This window comes from Triturus cristatus, chromosome 4_1, assembly GCF_964204655.1.
Source record: "Triturus cristatus chromosome 4_1, aTriCri1.1, whole genome shotgun sequence".
In the NCBI taxonomy this organism is placed as follows: domain Eukaryota; kingdom Metazoa; phylum Chordata; class Amphibia; order Caudata; family Salamandridae; genus Triturus; species Triturus cristatus.
The window spans coordinates 67214199-67236063 of NC_140585.1; the positions used below are offsets into that span (position 1 = coordinate 67214199).

General features: G+C 48.9%; 1 protein-coding gene across 1 annotated transcript in view; it reads right to left on the bottom strand.

The window, feature by feature from the left end:
• LOC146839542 (aldehyde dehydrogenase family 3 member B1-like) overlaps positions 1 to 21865 on the bottom strand; it is an 876897-nt gene that overhangs the window by 678439 nt on the left and 176593 nt on the right. Inside the window, exon 4 of the mRNA XM_085650813.1 lies at positions 19477 to 19639. Coding sequence (XP_085506939.1) covers positions 19477 to 19638 — 162 coding nt within the window. The 5' untranslated portion in view covers position 19639. The remainder of the gene's footprint in view (positions 1 to 19476; positions 19640 to 21865) is intronic.

Consider the following 21865-nt stretch of genomic DNA (forward strand, 5'->3'; position numbering starts at 1 on the left):
TTGGTTGTGTTTGAATTTGTATTAAAAAGGGGTGCCTAAACTGGCCTGGTGGAAGTTCACGCCGTGGAGCAGACGTGTTGTCACGGAAGAGTGGTGTCACCTCTGAGTTTTCACCCGGTTCAAGCAATGGACTCCCCTTCAGCGAAGTGGGGTGAAATGATGGAGCAGTAGGTGAGGTGTCTCTGCTACTAAATGTCTCTTGATTCTTTACTGATTCTTTCCTTTCCTTCTTATTTTCTGATTCTTATATCCATACATATATATTTCTCCTTGATTGTGTTTCAATCATACTATTGATATGTTAGAGTCTGCCATGATAGGTGCATTTGGCTTACCGTGTGGTGCTATTTACTAATAAATACATCCCAGATATACCAATTCGTCTTTTCCTTGTAGCAGGAGGTGTGGACTCTTCTTGGCCAAGTATTCTGTTGTAGAAGGATGGGGGAATTCCCTTCTAGCAGGTAATTGTGTTATAGGAAGTTGTTCTACTCCTGGCAAGTGATGTGCAAAGTATATTTCACTCTAGAGAAGTGCTGTGTATATATTGTTTTCTTGCCTTGCCTTTGGGGGAGTGTTGAAAGTTTGCCCACCTTAGGAAGTGCTGTGTATATGTTATATTCCATAAGTTTGGAACTGATATTCTCTCCCTGGGAAAGTGACGGTACATACCTTGGTCCAGGGGAGATCTGAGACCTTTCATTACAAGATAGCACCTCACTCTCTATTTGTGGTAGTGTGGTCGAGCAGTAAGGCTTTATCAGAGGACAGTTGTTAGAAATGGGGGTCTCTATTTGGCAGAGGTAGGTACCTTTGTCTTAATAGGGACCCTTGCTTTTAGTCAGCGTAAGGGGGATACATTCCTAAAATAACCCCTGCTCACCCCCTTGGTAACTTGGCACGAGCAGACAGGCTTATCTCAGAGACAGTGTGTTAAGCATTTGTGAACACATACAATAATACAGTGAAAACACTACAAATGGACACCACACCATTATCTCAGAGGCAGTGTGTTAAGCATTTGTGAACACATACAATAATACAGTGAAAACACTACATATGGACACCACACCAGGTTAGAAAAATAGTAAATCCAACATACAATACTCTTGAAAAATAGTACTTGTGCAAAATAACCTTTAACTTGCAGGAAAATCAATAAAACACAGTTCCACTGACTCTGTAGCTTCCCCTGGGGCTACCGAGATACTGAATACGACAGAGTCTAACAATTCCAGCCAACCGCGTAAATACGGGCCAGCTAAAGCGTCGACAGACTTGGACACAGTACCATTCTTGTTGCGACCAACACGTCGGTGCGAGTAGGTCGGGTCAAACGTCGCGGTCGCTTTGTGAAGCGGAACGTTGCGGCAGGCGGTGTCCTCACGATGCAGTGCAGGCAGCGGCTTGTTGTCGGAGTCAGTGAGACCAGGACTTGCGCTGATGGGTGGGACGGTGCTCGCTGCGATGCTGGCAGGTCATGGTGTGGCAACGGAGCCGGTCGATGTTCGGGTTGGGGAGCGACAGAGTCGGTGACGTCCATGCAGCGCGCAGCAAAGCGTTGCGGAGTGGGGTGCCCACAGGGCGCGGTGCAAGCAGCAGCTCAATGAAGGAGTCGGTGAGACCAGGATTGCATTGCGAAGCGAGGCGTTGCTTCCTGCGGTGTATTCAGGACACGGAATCCTGCGACGGACTTTATGACAGAATGACAGACTCGGTTACCCTTTCCTTCTGCGGAGACGATCAGAGACCGTACCCACAGACACGGTGAGGTCTTTGCTCTTCCTGAGACCTTTAGAACAGCCGGCAAGCTCAGTTCAAGTCCTTGGAGATCTTCTCTTCAAGCAGGGGGACAAAGCAAGCAGCAAAGTCCTTTCTCCTTTCCTTGGCAGCAAGTAGCCACTGCAGGCCAATACGAGACAGCAAACAGCACAGGGGCAGTATTCCTCCTCAGCTTCTTCAGCTCTTCTCCTTGGTAAAGGTTCCTCTTGATTTCCCAGAAGTGATCTAAAAGTGTGGGGTCTGGGCCCCTCTTTTTATACACACAAATCCTTTGTTCTCTGAAGGCAGAGAGTATCTGTATCCAGCTAAAACCAGTTCTGTCCTCACTGGTGCAGCTTCCTGGCAGGAGGTGGAGACAGCATTGTTGAAGGCAGACCAGGCCAATTTAGGTGAAAGGAAATATCCTCCTGCTACTCTAAATGCAGCCCAGGTCTATTCAGCCCAGACCTGACTCAAGAAAATATCTACTTTTTAAAAGTGGTATTTTCAAACACGGAATGTAATAAATCACCCTCACTAAAAGATGCATTTTAACATTCTGAGTTTAGGCATGCTAAAATGTGTTTTCCTACCTTGTTCCCAGGGCCAGTTATGTTTATAAGGTGTTATAAACAAACTCCCCATTCTGTCCTAGTGAAAAATGAAATTGGCAGTAATGCACTATAGGTACATGCTTTACACACCAGGGCATGCCCTACCTTTCACATACACTGCACCCTGCCCACAGGGGTACCTTGAGCCTACCTTAGGGGTGACTAACATGTAAAAAAAGGGAAAGGTAGGGCCTGGCAAGTGGGTGCACTTACCAAGTCGACATGGCAGTACCAGAATACACACAGGCTCTGCAATGGCAGGCCAGAGTTATATTTACAGGCTGTCTCTGTGGGTGGCACAATCAGTGCTGCAAGCCCACCAGCAGCATTTGATTTACGGGCCCACACGGTGCACTGTACTAGGGTGCACTAGGTAAATCAAATAGCCAATCATGGAAACATCAATCCATAACGAACAAGTTACTTTCCTTCGGTAACGCTTTTTCTGGTGGATACAGTATCTGCCTGTGGATTCCTCACCTTGTGAATATCCCCTACGCCAGCATTCCACAGAACTTTTTTTCCCCAGCTCTCTACGCCGACGTGGACGACGTCATAATGCATCGGCTTCGCTCACGACTCCGTATGACGTCACCGGAGCCATAAGAGAGCCACGTCGGCGTGATGACGTCAGTTCCACCCATTTTTTCCGTGCCTCCAAGGCGCACAGGTGGACCAACGACAGATACAATATATATACACAGTATACAATATACAATCATATACACAAAGTATACAAGGAAAAGGAAAGCTAAATAAAACAAGCATTTCCTACCAATATACAAGAAAGTGTCACAACATCTCAAGCAAGACAACTTTTAAGGTATACAAAGGTGGACAACGGGGAGGCGGGTGGGCCAGTGAGGAATCCACAGGCAGATACTGTATCCACCAGAAAAAGCGTTACCGAAGGTAAGTAACTTGTTCTTCTGATGGATACATCTGCCAGTGGATTCCTCACCTTGTGAATAGATTCCCACAGCAGTACCCACTCCCGGAGGAGGGTGTCCACCTTCCTTTACCAGAAAGTCTTGCAAGACAGAGCGCGCCAAGTGGCCCTCCCTCCTCATCTCAGAGTCCAAGCAATAATGCTTTGCGAAGGTATGGAGGGAGGCCCAAGTCGCGGCCTTACAAATATCTGCCACAGAAACACCCCTGGCCAAAGCAGATGTAGATGATTTCGCTCTAGTTGAATGAGCCCTAATACCCTCAGAAGGAACCTTACCAGCCAGGGCATAGCAGATCTTGATGGCAAGGATGATCCATCTCGATAAAGTGCGCTTGTGCACCGCTCTTCCTTTAGAATGACCAACATAGCCACGAAGAGCTGATCGTCCAGACGAAAGTCCTTCGTTCTGTCCAAGTAAAAGCTCACAGCTCTCTTTGGGTCCAGGCGATGAAGTCTTTCCTCCTCTTTGGAGGGATGAGGAGGTGGATAAAAAACAGGGAGAGTAATAGACTGCCCCAAATGAAACGGAGTAACTACTTTAGGTAGGAAAGCAGCCCTGGTCCTGAGTACCAGCCTTTCAGCATGTAATGTTAAAAAAGGGGGTTTAGAACTAAGAGCCTGAAGCTCACTCACCCTCCTTGCCGAGGTTATGGCTACAAGAAAGAACACCTTAAAGGACAACAGCCTCAAAGGACAGCTATGAAGAGGCTCAAACGGGGACTCCATCAGAAAAGTTAAGACAAGATTAAGGTCCCACTGTGGCATTACAAAGGGAGTGGGAGGAAACATATTTGTATGGCCCTTGATAAACCTCAGAACAACCGGAGATTTAAATAGAGACGGTTGATCAGGAAGGCATAGAAAAGCCAATAAGGCCGAAAGATGGCCCTTGACCGTGGCAACAGCACAGCCCTGCTGAGCCAAGGAAAGAGCAAACTGGAGCACATCAGAAAGATGAGCTTTTAAAGGGTCAATGGATCTATCTCCACACCATTTAACAAATTTAGACCACCTGTAGGAGTAAATGGACTTGGTGGAGTGTCGCCTGGCCGATAAAATAACATCCATCACATCAGGCGGGAGAGAGAATGAACTCAGGTTGCCCCGTTCAATCTCCAGGCATGAAGGTGTAAGCTCTGGAGGTGGGGTTGTAGAACCTGCCCCTCCGACTGCGAGAGGAGGTCTGCCCTCAGAGGGAGACGGAGCGGAGGGCACAAGGAGAGGATCTGTGTACCACACCCTTCTTGGCCAATCCGGGGCGATCAATATAACTTGGGCCCGGTCTTGGCGAATTTTCCTCAGAACCCGAGGAATCAAGGGTATGGGAGGAAACGCGTAAAGGAGTCGCGAGCCCCAACTCAACTGAAACGCGTCCCCCAACGCCCCCTGCATCAGAAACTGCAGACTGCAGAATGACGGGCAGTGCGCGTTCTCGCGGGTGGCAAACAGGTCCACCCGAGGTGTCCCCCACGTCCGAAAGACATGACGAACCACCTCCGGATGGAGCCTCCACTCGTGGTCGGCGGAGAACTGCCGGCTGAGACTGTCCGCACGTATGTTCAGCACCCCGGCCAGATGATTTGCCATCAGACAAATCCGATGGACCTGAGCCCAGGTCCACAGACGTAGGGCCTCCCTGCATAGACAAAGAGACCCCACTCCTCCCTGTTTGTTGACATACCACATCGCGGTAGTGTTGTCTGTCAGGACTTGAACAGACTGACCGCGAAGGGAAGGGAGGAAGGCCTTGAGCGCCAAACGAATCGCCCGCAATTCCAGAAGGTTGATATGAAGCAGCCTTTCCTCTGGAGACCAAAGACCCTTGATCTCCAGATCCCCCAGATGAGCGCCCCACCCCAGGGTGGAGGCATCCGTAATCACTGTGGCCACCGATGGAGGTAGATGAAAGGGTTTTCCTTGAGACAGGTTGCCCTCCATGCTCCACCAAGAAAGATCCGCTGCAGCTTCTCTGGAGATCCTGATCGACTCCCTGAGATCTCCGTTGTGCTGATACCACTGCTTGCGGAGACACCACTGGAGCGCCCTCATGTGCCAGCGTGCATGGTTGACCAACAGGATGCAGGAAGCGAACAGACCGAGCAGGCGAAGGACCTTCAGAACTGGAACAACCGCTCCATTGTGGAATAAAGGGACCATCTCCTGTATGTTGAGAATTCTTTGAGGAGGAGGAAATGCTCGACACACAGTAGTGTCCAGTACTGCCCCTATAAACAGGATGCGTTGAGAGGGCACCAGGTGAGATTTGGGCACATTTATCGAAAAACCCAAGTCGAATAACAGCTGAGATGTTACCTGCAGATGACGCTGCACCATCTCTGGGGACTCTGCCTTCAGAAGCCAGTCGTCCAGGTAGGGGAAAACTGAAATCCCCGACCTCCTGAGATGAGCAGCCACCACTGCCATCACCTTCGTGAAGACTTGAGGTGTGGTAGTAAGACCAAACGGGAGGACCGCAAACTGGTAATGTTGCGACCCAACCGTAAAACGGAGATACTTCCTGTGCGACTTCAGGATTGGGACATGGAAGTACGCGTCCTGCAAGTCGAGCGACACCATCCAGTCTCCTTGCTGCAACGCTTGAAGAACCTGCGCAAGGGTCAGCATCTTGAATTTCTCCTGTTTCAGGTAAAAGTTCAAGACTCTGAGGTCCAGTATCGGACGCAATCTGCCGTCCTTTTTGGGAATCAGGAAATACCGGGAGTAGCATCCCTGACCCCTTTCCTGCTCCGGAACCACCTCTATCGCACCCTTTTGAAACAAAGCTAGAACCTCCTTCTGCAGAAGAAGCAGATGGTCCTCTGAGCAGTAACCTTGGCAAGGAGGGTAAGGGGGAGGAAACTCCCGAAAGGGAAGGGCGTACCCAGTCTCCACGAGGTTCAAAACCCAAAGGTCTTTCGTAACAGATTTCCAACCCCGCAGAAAGTAGGACACCCGACCCCCCACAGGTCTTACATAATCCGGGATAGGGGATCTAGGGCTGCTCCTCTGAAGCCTCATTGGGAGCAGAGGAGGAGGAAGAAGAAGAGGGGTTGCATTCAGAACCTCTCCAACCCCTTTGTCTCCCCCTATAGGACCTATAGAGGGGATTCTGCTGCTGCTGCCACTGAGGCTGTCGGAAGGAGCGAAAGGAAGATCTTCCAAAACCCCTAAACTTTTTTAAACCAGATCCCTTAGCAGGAGCTTGCAGACCCAAAGACTTAGCCGTTACCCTGCTGTCTTTAAATCTTTGTAGGGCGGAGTCAGCTTTCTCTCCAAATAACTTCTGTCCATCAAACGGCAAATCCACTAATGTGGCCTGAACATCCGCGAAGAAGCCAGAAGAACGGAGCCATGCCTGCCTTCTTGTGGCTATGGAAGAGCCCATTATCCTCACCACCGAATCTGCTGTATCGAGCCCTGATTGGATCACCTGTCTAGCAGCAGCCTGAGTATCTGCAACCACCTCCATGAAGGACGCCTTATCACCCTCAGTCAGCTTAGGGGCTAAAGACTTCATTGAATCCATTAAGGCATGCACATAACGACCCAGCAAGCACGTGGCATTGGTAGACTTTAGAGCCATACTTCTCGAAGAGAAAGCCTTCTTAGCCGGCTGGTCAACCTTTTTGGACTCGCTATCTGCAGGAGACTGAGGGAACGCCCCCGAAGCATGCTTCGCGCAGGATGCCTGCACAACCAGGCTCTCTGGAGACGGGTGTGTAGAAAGAAAATCCAGATCCCCAGGTGCCACCCTGTATCTTCTCGCCACCTGCCTGGAAACCGCCGGAGAAGAAAGTGGTTTTCGCCATACCTCCAAAACAGGCTCCAAAATGGCCTCATTAAAAGGCAGTAAAGGTTCTGAAGTTGAAGTAGGTGAGTGCAGCACCTCCGTCAGCAGGTTAGACTTATATTCCGCAGAGGGTAACTGCAAATCTAACAGTTCTGCGGCCTTTTTAATAACCGTATGGTAAGGAGCCAATTCCTGTGGTGGAGAGGATCTAGCTGAATTATGCTCCCACTCAGGGGTCGTATCCAGGCCACTAGCCTCCTGTATCCCCTCAAACTCATCAGAGGACGTGTCCACTTCACCTTCCTCTACCTCCACTCTATACCTTTCTTCGTCCAAGACCCTTTGGGCCTCCCTTCTTGAATGAATCCGTGGAGCTGGCGTCGTCGACGTCGTACGCGGCGTCGGTGGAGCCAGAGGTGTTGGAGTCGGCGGCGCCAAAGACGGAGTCGGCGGCGCCGGACGCGGCACCGAGGGAGTCGGCAACGGCGTCTAGGAAGGCTCCAAAGCAGGACGATCCAGCCGAAGTCATGATGGATCCCCAGACGGCGCCGGAAACTGCCACGAAGGCGCCATCGGCAGCAAGGGCATAAACGGGCCTGAGCGTAATGCTGCGGCACCCCCAAAGTATACGCCATAGGACCCACAGGACCAGTCGGTGCACCGGATGGGAAGGCAGCCCGATTGAAGATTCCATACATGGCATTTACAAAATGCGAAGAATCAGTACCTGGAGCCGGGAACTGAGGATAAGGAACCGGACCTGTATCCCTCTGCGGAGTATCTGGCAAGGGCGCTGCAGTGTCCTCCGCCGGAGCCGAAGAATCCCCAAGCCTTGGAGAAGGCTCCTTACTTTGTTCCTGCTCACCATTAGAAACAGGCGACTCCACTGGAACAGGAGACGACGTCGGAGAAGGCGCCGGTGACTGCGCCGAGGATTGCGCCGGTGACCGCGCTGGAGCCCGCTTAGGCGAAGGAGAACCCTCCGGAAACTTCGAAGGAGAGGGAGACGGTGACAAATCCTTACTTCGGCGTCGTCGAGGCGAAGCCGATCTCGACCTCCTGTTCTTTGAAGACCGGCGCCGAGAAGAAAGTTTCCTTTTTTTATGATGTTTCTTCAACTTCGATGATCTCGAAGTTGACGACTCCGGCCTCGACTTCTCCTTCTTTCTACCTCTCTTCTCCTTTCCGACCTTGGCCATAAACAGCTTCGCCTTCCTTTCCTTCAATGCCTTCGGATTCATCCTCCTACAGCTTGAACAATCCTCAACATCGTGGTCAGACGAAAGGCACCACAAACAATCATCATGGGGGTCCGTTATAGACATATGGCCCCCACATTCCCTACAGGGCTTAAAACCCGACTTCCTCGTCGAAGACATTACAGATTTTCGACAACAGTAACACCTAACAACTACTAAGTAGCAGGAGAGTACTGGAAAAACCGTTGCGCGAAAAAAGGGAACTGACGTCATCATGCCGACGTGGCTCTCTTATGGCTCCGGTGACGCCATACGGAGTCACGAGCGGAGCCGATGCATTATGACGTCATCCACGTCGGCGTAGAGAGCTGGGGAAAAAAGGTTCTGTGGAATGCTGGCGCAGGGGATATTCACAAGGTGAGGAATCCACTGGCAGATGTATCCATCAGAAAGTAATTTACAAAGGGAGCACTTGCCCTTCTGTACTGAACAGCAGTGTTAAAATTGCCCAAAGCATCTAGACCAGCAAAACAAAGTCCAACACACAGCAAAAACACAGGAGGCAAAGGCAAAAAAATGCAGGGGAGACCCACGCCAATGGTGATAGATCTAACAACAGTGTTAAGCATTTGTTGTACACACTCAGTCAGAAAAATGAATTCACACACTCAAAGACTGAACTTCAGACCAATTGTTTTTGTATAAAAATATTCTTTTAGTTATTTTATTTTCTAGAACCAAGCATGCCTGGCACAGGTAAGCAAAAAATACTTTACAGTAGTAATGCCGTTTGTTCAATTGTAAATGTACTTTGATTTGATTACAGTAGTGTTACTGATAATGCAATGCTTTTCAGAATACAGTACATATACTTTGTATAGGATTTTTAGTAGAATATCATGTAAGTTACTTTTCAGATGACCTTTCGTACACAGTGCAGTATAGCTGGATACTGCACTGGGACATTTCCTGTAAACAGGTAAGTAAAAGCATTTTGGTTATTTAGTACAGATGGAAAAGGTTTTCATAGATTTTCCAACTCCACACTTAAAACCTTTCATAGAAAAACAGTCAATGTTTTCCTATGGAGGAAAATAGGGTTAATGGTTCAAAGGTAAATACTTTGTTGTGGGAGTTGGTATTCTGGGGTTAGACTCAGGGCTCCCCCTGGATCAAGGATGCACTCTTGTTACACCCTCAGCGGTGCTAGGGCGGCCGGGTGCAGAGTGCTGAGGCCCAAGGTTATCCAATGGGGGATAGGGGGCCTCCGGTTGGTGACTGCTGACGAAAAGGCCACTGGGTTGTGGGAGCAAAGCTTCTAGACTTAAGCTCGGTGCAAATGTGGGTTTAGGCCAGCACAAAAGATGCACCCTCAGCGGCACTGGGGCGGCCAGGTGCAGAGTGCTGTTTTGGCGTCGGGTGCCCTGTAGCTTTCAATTGGGAGTCTCCAGTTTGCAAACACACTGCAGGCTCGGGGACGAAGGTCTTCTGGATGCGAACACCAATTCGAGAGGTAAGTTGGGATGTTGGGGGTTGGTTAGGCACTGTCGGGTGGGCCACCCAAGACCGTGGGGCGTCGGGTGCAGGGGTGCTTTTTAGGGTTGCATCTTCTTCCCAGCACCTGATCGCGGTTGGGGGGGACCTTCCCGTTTGAGGCTGCAGGCGTCGGCTAGAGGCTTGAGGTAGGTCAGGGGTCCCCAGATCTCGGGTCAGGATCGCCAGGGAGACCTTCTCTTGGTGTTGGGCTGCTCGAACTCGGGCCGTGTGCATCGGGTGCAGAGTGGTGCAAACTCGCGGATCCTTTGCGGAGCTGGAGTCTGTTGTTGAACGGGAGACAGAGTCTTTGGGATGGAAGGATGGCAGGTCCTCCGGGTTTCTCGAGGTTGCTGGCTGCAGGACACACCGGTATTTTGCTGGAGCAGGTTCAAGGTGGGAACAGGCTGGTAGGGCTGGGGCCAAGTCAGTGGATGTCCTCTTGTTAGCTTCGGCACAGCTGTTCGGTCCATCTTCTTTTCTTCTTCTGCTTTCTTGTCTGAGGAAGCAAGGTTCAGGGGTGCCCCTAAATACTAGGGGCCCGATTCACAGAACTAACTTAAGACAAAATCCTAAACATACTACTTTTGGAATTCACAGAAGGCATTTAGTAGTAGTAAAGTTGGGACCCTGTCCATCCTGGGGGGAGGAGGCTTGGCACCTCGTCCCAGAATGTGCATTTTTTCAGGCCCCCGAGAGGAGCAGGTTCTTGATCCAAGGGTCCAGAAACATGTCTGGCGGTGGCAGCTGAAAGCAAACACTCAACCTGGACACTAGTGGTAGGTCGTTTTTCAGCGGGCATCTCTAATATGTCCTCTGTGTGCATTTTTCATTAAATCCCACACTGGCATCAGTGTGGGTTTAATGTGCTGAGAAGTTTGATACCAAACTTCTCAGTTTTCAGTGCAGCCATTATGGTGCTGATGAATTCGTAATGACAGACTCTCAGCACCATATACCCTTAATGGCAGCACTGCACTTACAATGTCTAAGTATAGACTTAGATACTGTAGGGGTACAGGGCTCATGCACCTGTACCCTCACCACTGGTATAGTGCACCCAGCTAGAGGGGTGACTGATCTATGCAAGGGCAGTGGGTTGTAGGCATGGCACACAGGGATGTGTGCCATGTCAACTCTTCACTTTGTTCTGCACCAAAACAAGCTGCCTACAAAGGCAGTGTGTGAGTGTAATGGTACAGGGCCTCTAAGGGTGGCACAATAAGTGCTGCAACCCTTAGAGGTCTTCCCTGGTCACAGTGCCTTGGGTACCTGTAGTACCATTTACCAGGGGCTGACCTATGGCCACAGATGCAAACTGGGTTTTGTTTTCAATACAGGTTTAGGGAAAGAACATAGGCCCTGGGTACTTGATTGGCAGGATCCCAGGGCATACTCAGTCAAAGCACATCAACAGTTCAGCAAAAAGTGGGGGCAACCATGCAGAAAGAGGGCACTTTCTCACACAACCCTCCACCCCCTAACGAAAGAAGATGAGACTAACCTTTCCCTAGAGAGTCTTCATTTTATAAGTGGAAGAACCTGGAAAGTCTATCTGCATTGGTATGGGCAGTCCCAGGTCTGTGTTCCACTACAAAGTCCATTCTCTGTAGGAAGATAGACCACCGCAACAGTTTAGGATTTTGACCTTTCATTTGCATTAGCCATCTGAGAGGTCTGTGATCAGTTTGAACTGGGAAGTGAGCACCAAACAATTATGGTGTAGCTTCTTCAGGGACCAAACCACAGCGCAGGCCTCCCTCTCAATGGCACTTCAACAATGCTCCCTGGGAGAAGCATTCTGCTTATAAAAGCAATAGGTTGGTCTTGGCCTTCATCATTCGTCTGGGATAGGACCGCTCCTTTCCCTAGCTCAGAGGCATCAGTCTGCACAATGAACTGCTTGGCATAGTCTGGAGCTTTGAGAATTGGTACTGAGCACATTGTTTCTTTCAGGGTGTCAAAAGCCTTTTGACAGCTAACTGTCCAGTTTACCTTTTTGGGCATCATTGTGGAGGTATATTCTGTGAGGGGACCCACAATGGACACATATCCCTTCACAAACCTCCTGTAGTACCCAGTCAAGCCAAGGAATGCCCTGACTTGGGTCTGGGTTGTTGGAGCTGCCCACACCAGGATAGCCTGGATCTTGGGCTGTAAGGGTTGTACTTGGCCTCAAACAACAAGGTAGCCCAAGTACACCACAGTTCCCTGCCCTATCTGGCATTTGGATGCCTTGCTAGTTAGGCCAGAAGTTTGCAGGGCAGTTAAAACCTTCCCAAGGTGGGTCAGGTGATCCTTCCAGGTGGAACTAAAGACAGCAATATCATCTAGATAAGCTGCACTAAATAATTCCAATCCAGCAAGGACTTGATTCACCAACCTCTGGAAGGTGGCAGGGGCATTCTTTAAACCAAAGGGCATAATAGTAAACTGATAATGCCCATCAGGTGTGGAGAATGCTGTCTTTTCATTTTCTCCTGGTGCTATGCCAATCTGCCAGTACCCTGCAGTTAAGTAAAAGGTACTTAGAAATTTGGCTGCACCTAGTTTGTCTATCAACTCATCTGCTCTTGGGATAGGTTGAGCATCTGTCCTGGTGACAGAGTTGAGCCCTCTATAGTCCACACAGAACCTAATTTCTCTCTTTCCACCCTGTGGATGAGGTTTGGGGACTAGAACCACTGTGCTAGCCCAGGGGCTCACAGAGGATTCAATAACCCCTAACTCCAGCATCTTCGTGACTTCAGCTCTGATGCTTTCCATGACTTGATCAGATTGGTGATAGATTTTGTTTTAGACAGGTGAACTGTCACCAGTGTCCACATCATGGGTACACCAGTTTGTCTGACCAGGGATCAAGGAAAAGAGCTTTGCATACTGCTGCAAGACTTGCTTGCAACCAGGCTGCTATTGGGCAGTGAGGGTGTCTGGAAAGACAACTCCATCCACTGACCCATCTTTGGGACTGTATGAGAGGAGGTCAGGGAGGAGTTCACTTTCTGTCTCTTGATCCTCATCAGTCACCATCAGCATGGTGATGTCAGCCCTATCATGGAAAAGCTTAAAGCAGTTCACATGGATCACCCTTTTGGGTGTCGTGCGTGTGCCCCGGTCAACCAAGTAGGTGACCTCACTTTTCTTTTCTAAGATGGGGTAAGGGCCACACCATCTGTCCTGGAGAGCCCTTGGTGCCACTGGCTCCAAACCCCACACCTTTTGCCCTGGTTGAAATTCTACCAATGCAGCATTTTGGCCATACCAGTGCTTCTGAAGCTCCTGGCTGGGCTCAAGATTCTTGGATGCTTTTCCCATATACTCAGCCATTCTGGACCTTAGGCCAAGCACATAGTCCACAATGTCTTGTTTGGGTTCTTGGAGAGGCTTCTCCCAACCCTCTTTTACAAGACAGAGTGGTCCCCTCACAGGATGACCACACAGAAGTTCAAAGGGGGAAAACCCTACTCCCTTCTGAGGCACCTCTCAGCAAGCGAAAAGCAAGCATGGTAAGACGACCTCCCATCTCCTTTTGAGTTTTTCAGGGAGGTCCCTAATAATGCCATTCAATGTCTTGTTGAATCCCTCAACAAGGCCATTGGTTTGTGGGTGATAGGGTGTAGTAAACTTGTGCTGCACTCCACACTCTTTCCACATGTGTTTGAGGTAAGCAGACATGAAGTTGGAACCTCTGTCTGAAATCACCTCCTTAGGAAACCCTACCCTGGTGAAGACACCAATGAGGGCCTTGGCTACTGCAGGAGCTGTAGTAGTCCTAAGGATAATTGCCTCAGGATACCTAGTGGCATGATCCACTACCACTAGAATTAATTTGTTTCCTGATGCTGTGGGAGGTTCAAGTGGACCCACTATGTCCAAACCTACCCTTTCAAAGGGAACCCCAACCACACGTAGTGGTATCAAGGGGGCCTTTGGGTGTCCACCTGTTTTGCCACTGGGTTGATAGATGACACAGGAGCTGACAAACTCCTTTACTTTCTCAGACATCTGGGGCCAGTAAAAGTGGCTAACTAGCCTTTCCGAGGTTTTGGTTTGGATCAGATGTCCAGCTAGGGGGATGTCATGAGCTAATGTTAGGAGGAATTCCCTGTACTTCTGAGGCACTACCACTCTCCTAGTGACTCTAGGGTTGGGGTCTCTGGCCTCAGTGTTCAGTAGTCCCTCTTCCTAATAAACTCTGTGGGTACCACTGACATCTCCCTTTTCCTGTGTAGCAGCTTGCTACCTCGGGCTTTCAAGAGTTGGACAGTCCTGCTGTCCAAGGCACAGCTCTTTCCTAGAGGGTCCTCCTGGGCCCAAGAGTTCAACCTGGTAAGGGTCAAGCTCTATGGGCTCAGTTCCCTCTGGGGTGTCCAAGTCGTCTCCCTGAGGAGAGGGGTCCAGATCCTTTTGCTGTACAGAAGCTGGTTTCCCAGTCTTCATGCCTTTTCTCTTGGAAGGTTGGGTCATAATTTCAGGCTCCAACACTTCTTTTTCACCTTGTTTTCTGCTCTGTGCTCTTGTTTTTACACACACCATCTCAGGGATATCCAGCATTGCTGCATGGGTTTTTAATTCTATCTTAGCCCATGCTGAGGTTTCCAGGTCATTGCCAAGCAGACAAGCAGCTGGAAGCTTTGGAGAGACCACTACCTGTTTCAGGCCAGTAACCCCCACAGTCTAATGTCACCATGGCCATTACATGGTTAGTAGTAACACTGTCAGCATTGGTGACTGGGTAAGTTCTCCCAATCAAGTATTGCTCAGAGGAAACCAGTGTATATCTCACCATAGTGACACTTGCACCTGTATCCCTCAGAGCTTCTATCCTAGTTCCATGAATCCAAGGGTATTGCAAATATTTCTTTAAGTTGGGTGGCCACACAGCTACAGTGGCAAACTCAACTTCCCCTTCTGAAACTAGAACTACTTCAGTGTGCAACCCGATTTGCTCTAGGCACACTGTTGATCCCATCTGGAGACTGGCGACACCAGGAGTAGCTTCACTAGGACAAGGGGACTTCTTGTTAGGACAAGTACCATCTCCAGCTAAGTGTCCTAACGTTCAACAGTTGTTACACCAGGCCTTTGTAGAATAAAAGTTATTTCCCCTGTACATGTTAGTAGATTGGGAAGAGTTTTGGGACCCACCCCACTGTGCAGGTTTTTGGGGCCCTTTTGTAGACTCAGGCTTTTTATCTTGGGGATTCTCACCACCTTTCCCATGGGGAGGTTTTTTAACCCCTTTCTTTTGGTCACCCCCAGTGGTTGTTTTTGTCACCCTTGTCTTGACCCAATGGCCTGTCTTCTTTCCCAATTCTAGGGTAGAAATTAGACCTAGGTCTACCAAATGCTGATGTAACTTTTCATTAGTGCAATTACTTAGAATATGTTCTTTCATAAACAAATTGTAAAGTCCATTGAAATCATGCACATTGTGTCCAGTTAACCAACCATCTTGTGTTTTAACTGAGTAGTCTACGAAGTCAATCCAGGATTGGTTTTGGTTTTAATTCTATATTCCTCAGTTGTGAGTCCTAATCCCTCAATCAGAGTTCTCTTCATGAGGTCATAAGACCCAGCATCTGCCCCGGAAAGGCTCAGGAGTCTGTTTCTGCAGTTACCAGAGAACAGTTCCCACAAAGGTGCCCCCTGTGTGACTTCTTCACTTTTCTCATTTCACAGGCCCTCTCAAAGGCTGTGAACCATTTTGTGATATCATCACCCTCTTCATATTTAGGGACAATTCCTTTGGGGATTTGATCATAAGATTGCTCTTCATCCTTATTAAGTAAATTGCTGCCACCACTGATGGGCGCTAGGCCCATCTCTGCTCTCTCTTTCTCTCTAGAGCCAGCAACCTGGTCTCTAGATCCAGTCTTTTGGTCAACCTTGCTATAAGGTTGTTCGGTCAACCTTACTAAAAGGTTGTCCTCCGCATTGAGGCTTTACTCAATGTCTTCAGGTACAAAGAGGTTTACTCTTGGAGTCAGGGGCACTTGGGCCCTTTTCTCCCTATGAAGTGGGGACGGGGGAATTTTGTCAACCTCCTCATCCCCTCCATCTTCTTCCTCATCTGATTAGTCGTCACAATTTTCAGATGGGTGGTCCATAGCATACCCAGTCAACAGCTCCTGGAGCTTTTGTTTGGTGGGATGGGACCCCATGTTATATTTCTAATTTTGCATAGGGTCCTTACCTCCTTGAAAGACAAGTGAAGGTAAGGGGTGAGGTTGAGCTCCTCAGCCTGGTCCTTTATGCCATTGTGGTTATCTTCACTAATAGCTGGGATCTTGTTTTGAGACTTTAAAAAAAAGATATGTAACCCCTCTAATTCTAGCTAAGGTGACTTTTTATTTTTCTAAAATTCTAAAGGGACTTAACCAAGGCCCTAACAAGACTTTCAGTAATTTTGCAAAAATGCCAATTCTAAAGACAATTTAAGAGTTCTGTCATGTGATCAGGTGGTAACCAAGTAGTCCACCAAATGCAAAGTTGTATATCCCACTGCTGATCCCCCAATGTAGGAAGCTGGCTCTGTATATACTATACAAAAGTGAGGTATAGTGTGCACAGAGTCCAGTGGAGCCCAAAAGGTAGTCAGAGGTAAAGTAGATAGCACCTCACTATCTATTTTTGGTAGTGTGGTTGAGCAGTAAGGCTTTATCAGAGGACAGTGTTAAGTATTTGTTGTACACACTCAGTCAGCAAATGAATTCCCACACTCAAAGACTGAACTTTAGACCAATTGTTTTTGTATAAAAATATTCTTTTAGTTATTTTATTTTCTAGAACCAAGCAAGCCTGGCACAGGTAAGCAATAAATACTTTAACGTAGTAATGCAGTTTGTAAATAGTTTGAATTTAATTTGTAAATGTACTTTGATTTGATTACAGTAGTGTTACTGTTAATGCAATGCTTTTCAGAATACAGTTCATATACTTTGTATAGGATGTTTAGTAGAATATCACGCAAGTTACTTTTCAGATGACTTTCCTTACACAGTGCAGTATACCTGGATACTGCACTGGGACATTTCCTGTAAACAGGTACGTAAAAGCGTTTTGGTTATTTAGTACCGTTGTAAAAGGTTTTAATAGATTTTCCAACTCCACACTTAGAAACTTTTCATAGAAAAACAGTCAATGTTATCCTATGGAGGAAAATAGTGTTATCGGTTCAAAGGTAAGGACTTTGTTGTTGGAGTTGGTATTCTGGGGTTAGACTCAGGGGTCCCCCAGGGTCAAGGATGCACTCTTATTACACCCTTAGTGGCACTAGGGCGGCCGGGTGCAGAGTGCTGGGGCCCAATGTTATCCAATAGAGGATACGGGGACTCCGGTTGGTGGCTGTGGAGAGTAGGCCACTGGGTTGTGGGAGCAAAGCTCCTGGACTTAAGCTCAGGGAAAATGGGGATTCAGGCCAGCACAAAAGATGCACCCTCAGCCGCACCGGGGCGGCCAGGTGCAGAGTGCTGTTTTGGCGTCGGTAGCTTTCAATGGGGAGTCTCCGGATTGCAAACACACTGCAGGCTTGGGGACGAAGGTCTTCTGGGTGCGACCACCAATTGGAGAGATAGGTTGGGATGTTGGGGGTTGGTTAGGCACCATCGGTTGGGCCACCCAAGGCCGTGTGCCTTTTAGGGTCGGATCTTCTTACCACCTCCTGGTCGCAGTTGGGGGGGGCATTACAGTTTGAGGCTGCAGGCGTCGGATGGAGGCTTGAGGCAGGTCAGGGGTCGCCGGGGAGACCTCCTCTTGGTGTTGGGCCACTCGAACTCTGGCCGTGGGCATTGGTTGCAGAGTGGTGCAAACTCGGGGATCCTTTGCAGAGTTGGATTCTGTTGTTGAACAAATCCGGTGTTCACGGGAGACAGAGTCTATGGGATGAAAGGCAGGCAGGTCTGCCGGGTTTGTTGAGGTTGCTGGCTGCAGGACACACCAGGATTTCGCTGGAGCAGGTTCGAGGTGGGGACAGGCCGGTAGGGCTGCGGCCAAGTCAGTGGGCGTCTTCCTCATGTTAGCTGCGGCACAGCTGTTCGGTCGTTCTACTTTTCTTCTTCTGGTTTCTTGTCTGAGGAAGCAAGGTTCAGGGGTGCCCCTAAATACTAGATTTAGGGGCGTACCAGTAAGGTAAAAGGTTGGGACCAATGGGTTCCTTGTCTGGGGTGGGTACACCCCCTATTATGCCACCCTCCAGTCGGAGGGGGCATAAGCCTTTCCCTGGTTGGCTGGGTCCCGCCATCTGCAAGATGGCGGGGACTGAGAGTTGTGCTTCACCTCGCCTCCCCCACCTGAGGGGTGGAGTTGGCAGAGCTGGGCACACCTCTCTTACTCACTTGTTTTTCCTGCCAGTTCTCCTGCCCAAAGTGGGGGTCAGAACCAGTGAGGACCAGTTGCTGAAAGCAGCAAGTGGCCTGGGGAAGCTCACAAAGGTGGCAAGCCTTTGAAGCTTCCCCTTCGTGGGGGAGGAGGCTTGGCAGCTCCTCCCAGGATGTGCATTGTTTCAGTCCCCCGAGAGCAGCAGGCTCTCGACCCAGGAGTTCAGAAACATGTCTGGTGGTGGCAGCTAAAAGCAGTCACTCAGCCTGGACACTAGTGGTAGGTCGTTTTTCAGAGGGTATCTCTAAGATACCCTCTATGTGCATTTTTCATTAAATCCCACACTGACATCAGTGTGGGTTTAATGTGCCGTGAAGTTTGACACCAAACGTCTCAATTTTCAGTGCAGCCATTATGGTGCTGTGGAGTTCGTAATGAAAGACTCCCAGCACCATATACTCTCAATGGCAGCACTGCACTTAAAATGTCTAGGAACGGGCTTAGACATTGTAGGGGTACAGGACTCATGCACCTTTACCCTCACCACTGGTATAGTGCACCCAGCTAGATGGCTGACTGATCTATACCCGGGCAGAGGGTTGTAGGCATGGCACACAGGGATGTGTGCCATGTCGACTCTTCACTTTGTTCTACACCAAAACACGCAGCCTGCAAAGGCAGTGTGTGAGTGTAATGGTATGGATCCTCTAAGGGTGGTACAATAAGTGCTGCAGCCCTTAGAGATCTTCCCTGGTCACAGTACCTTGGGTACCTGTGGTGCCATTTACCAGGGGCTGACCTGTGGCCAGAGATGCCACTTGGGTTTTGTTTTCAATGCAGGTGTAAGGAAAGAACATAGGCCCTGGGTACCTGATTGGCAGGAGCACAGGGCACACTCTGTCAAAGCACATCAGCAGTGCAGCAAAAAGTGGGGGCAACCATGCAGAGAGAGGGCACTTCCTCACAGATACAGCTACAATGGTTTGCTCAATTTAAACCCCCATGCACACATGCTCATACCCCTCACCTTGTGTCTTCCCTTTTCCAGCACCTCACTAATGAACGCCTTGTATACTTCTCTCCTCCCCCTTGTACTGAGACTTCTCCTCGCCATGTGTATAGACCTGTGCCTGGGTCTCATTAGAGCACTCCTTGTGCACCATCCCTTTTGTGCTTACAGTCCTCTCATCTTGTGTATGTCCTGTGCACTCTTCCACCTTGTACTACAACCCCTCTCTCATTATGCAAGTCTAGTACCATGGCCTTGTTAATGCCCACCTAGAGCACATCCATTGAACGTAGCTGTCTTACCTTATGTAAGTCCTGAGCCAGTGCATTATTGATGGCTGCCATGTTCTCTTTAAGGAGCTTCAAGAGGGCATTGAGCTGGAGCAGCCGGTACTCCACAGTTCGGGTCTTGCCCGAGTTGAAGCTAGCCCTGAGACGGCCCACAATGTCCTGGAAGCTGGGCATCCTGAGGAAAGAAGGAGAGCAGAGGGTCAAAACCCCCCACTTCTTGGACCACCTGTACCTACTGTCTAAGGAGACCACTGCCAGCTAGAACGGATGAGCAGTGCAAAGTTACGTGAATCCCAGTAGCGGAAGAGCTGAGGGTGCTGTGGGTCAAGTTTCCGTTTGCAATAACATAGATCTATGATCAACATTCTGAAACAGTGGGGGGGCTGTAGCCACAAATATGTTAGAGCTGTTTGTGGATCAGTGCTCAGACACTAGGCATTCAGCAGATGCATTGGTAGAGCTCTGTATGAAGCAGTGATTAAATACCAGTCATAGTGCAGGTGAGAATTGAGGGGCATTCATGGAGGTGTGAGAAGAATGTCTAAACATGCCTTTATCTGGAAGGATATAGGAATGAGGGAGGCAGCTTTAACCCACACACATCTCATTTGATTACAGGGAGCTGTAAAAATATGGACAAAGCCACTTGAGAAGATTTGAAAGCTCAGCCCATATTTGCCTACAGAAATATTACTGGTTTAAAATAAGGGTGCTGTTAAGTATCAGAGAAGATAGGAAGGCTTAGTAAACAGATGTGGAAAGGGGTCGCTGTTCTTATGTAGACGTCTCTTTCTTTAACTATTTTTAGCCCTATTAAAAATACATTATGCCTCAAATTACTAAAATCCACTCTTCCTCTCACATTTTTAACCCCTGATTTCTTGTCTGCATGTCTTAAGTATTGGCGTCAGAGCACTCCTGTTCATTTACATTTCTTAATGCTGTAAAAAAATGTAATGGTGTACTTGTGAGGTGTCACCTTCTGATCTTAGGCGCAAATGTGAAATATCCGTGAGGCACTAGTCCCGAACCAAGACAGTGTCTCCCCTCTAGCACCACTCATATGTGCCTTTGGGTTTCTTTGTTTGATCCTTAAGTACAAACCCATTTGGTCATAGTTGTAATCAAGCATTTTTTTTTTAATTCAGTTTCAAACAGAAGTACAACGTACAAACATCCTGTTTTTCACATTGCCATATACATTCATAATAGTAATTTCAGTGGCTAACACATTCCCTCCACCAACAATGTTTGCTACTTTGTCCCTCGTGTTGGGAGCTCCCAATATATCCCGTGGCCGCGAGGCCACTGGCAGCTCCTCCGCATATGTCTCTAGTGATGATGTGCAGAGGGCCATGTCCACTATCCATCCGTGGAGGCTTGGTGCCTTGCGCCCACCGCAGCACATTGTCACCAGCCGTTTTGCCAGTAACAGTAACTTTCGATTAACTGGTTGTGTTGCGTTTACTAGCCCCAGGAAGCACATTTGTAGGGTGCAAAGGACCTGATCTGTTGTCATATCTTTGAGGGTACGCACCAATTTTCCCCAGTACTCGCACACTTGCCCACAGTCCCAGGCCACATGCATAAAGTCTGCTTCCGTCTGTCTACAAAGGTTGCAGCATACATCCCTTCGTACCTCTAATTGATATCGTTTGATTGGTGTATAATATGTTTGCGGCAGGAATTTGAAATGAATGATGTGTAGATTACAATCGGAGGTCAGCATTCTCGGCAATAAGCAGCAGAAGCGCCCGTCTTCCAATGTTATACGCGTCTTCAGGGACGCGCTCCAACGAGCCAGCTCCCGCGGCTCTGAGAGCAGTGTGTCCCGTTGTGCTGTATTATATAATCGAGTGACTAGGGGGCAGATTTATGTGAGACTTGCGCCACTTTTACGCCGCCGTTGCGTCACTTTTGTGACGCAGCGGCGGCGTAAACCCTGCGCCACGTTGCGCCCTATTTACATCATGACGCATCTATGGAGATACGTCACGTTGTAAAGCCCTGCGCTACATTAAACCTGCGTCAGGTTTAATGTATGCAGGGTGGGCGTTCCATCGGAAAAAGCCTCGGAAAAGTGACGCAGTGAAATCTACAAGATTTCACTGAGTCACTTTTGCGACGCCATGTAGCGCCTTATTTACAACGTGACGCATCTAGGGAGATGCGTCACGTTGTAAGGCCCTGCGCTACATTAAACCTGCGTCAGGTTTAAAAAGCCTCGGAAAAGTGACGCAGTGAAATCTGCAAGATTTCACTGAGTCACTTTTCCGACGCTGCTGTGTCAAAACCTTGCGCCTGCTTGAAGCAGGTGTAAGGCATGACGCAGCATGTTAGGTATGGGCAGCCCCTAAACATTGCTGGAGTTGCGTCATGCTTGCGACACGACTCCAGCAAT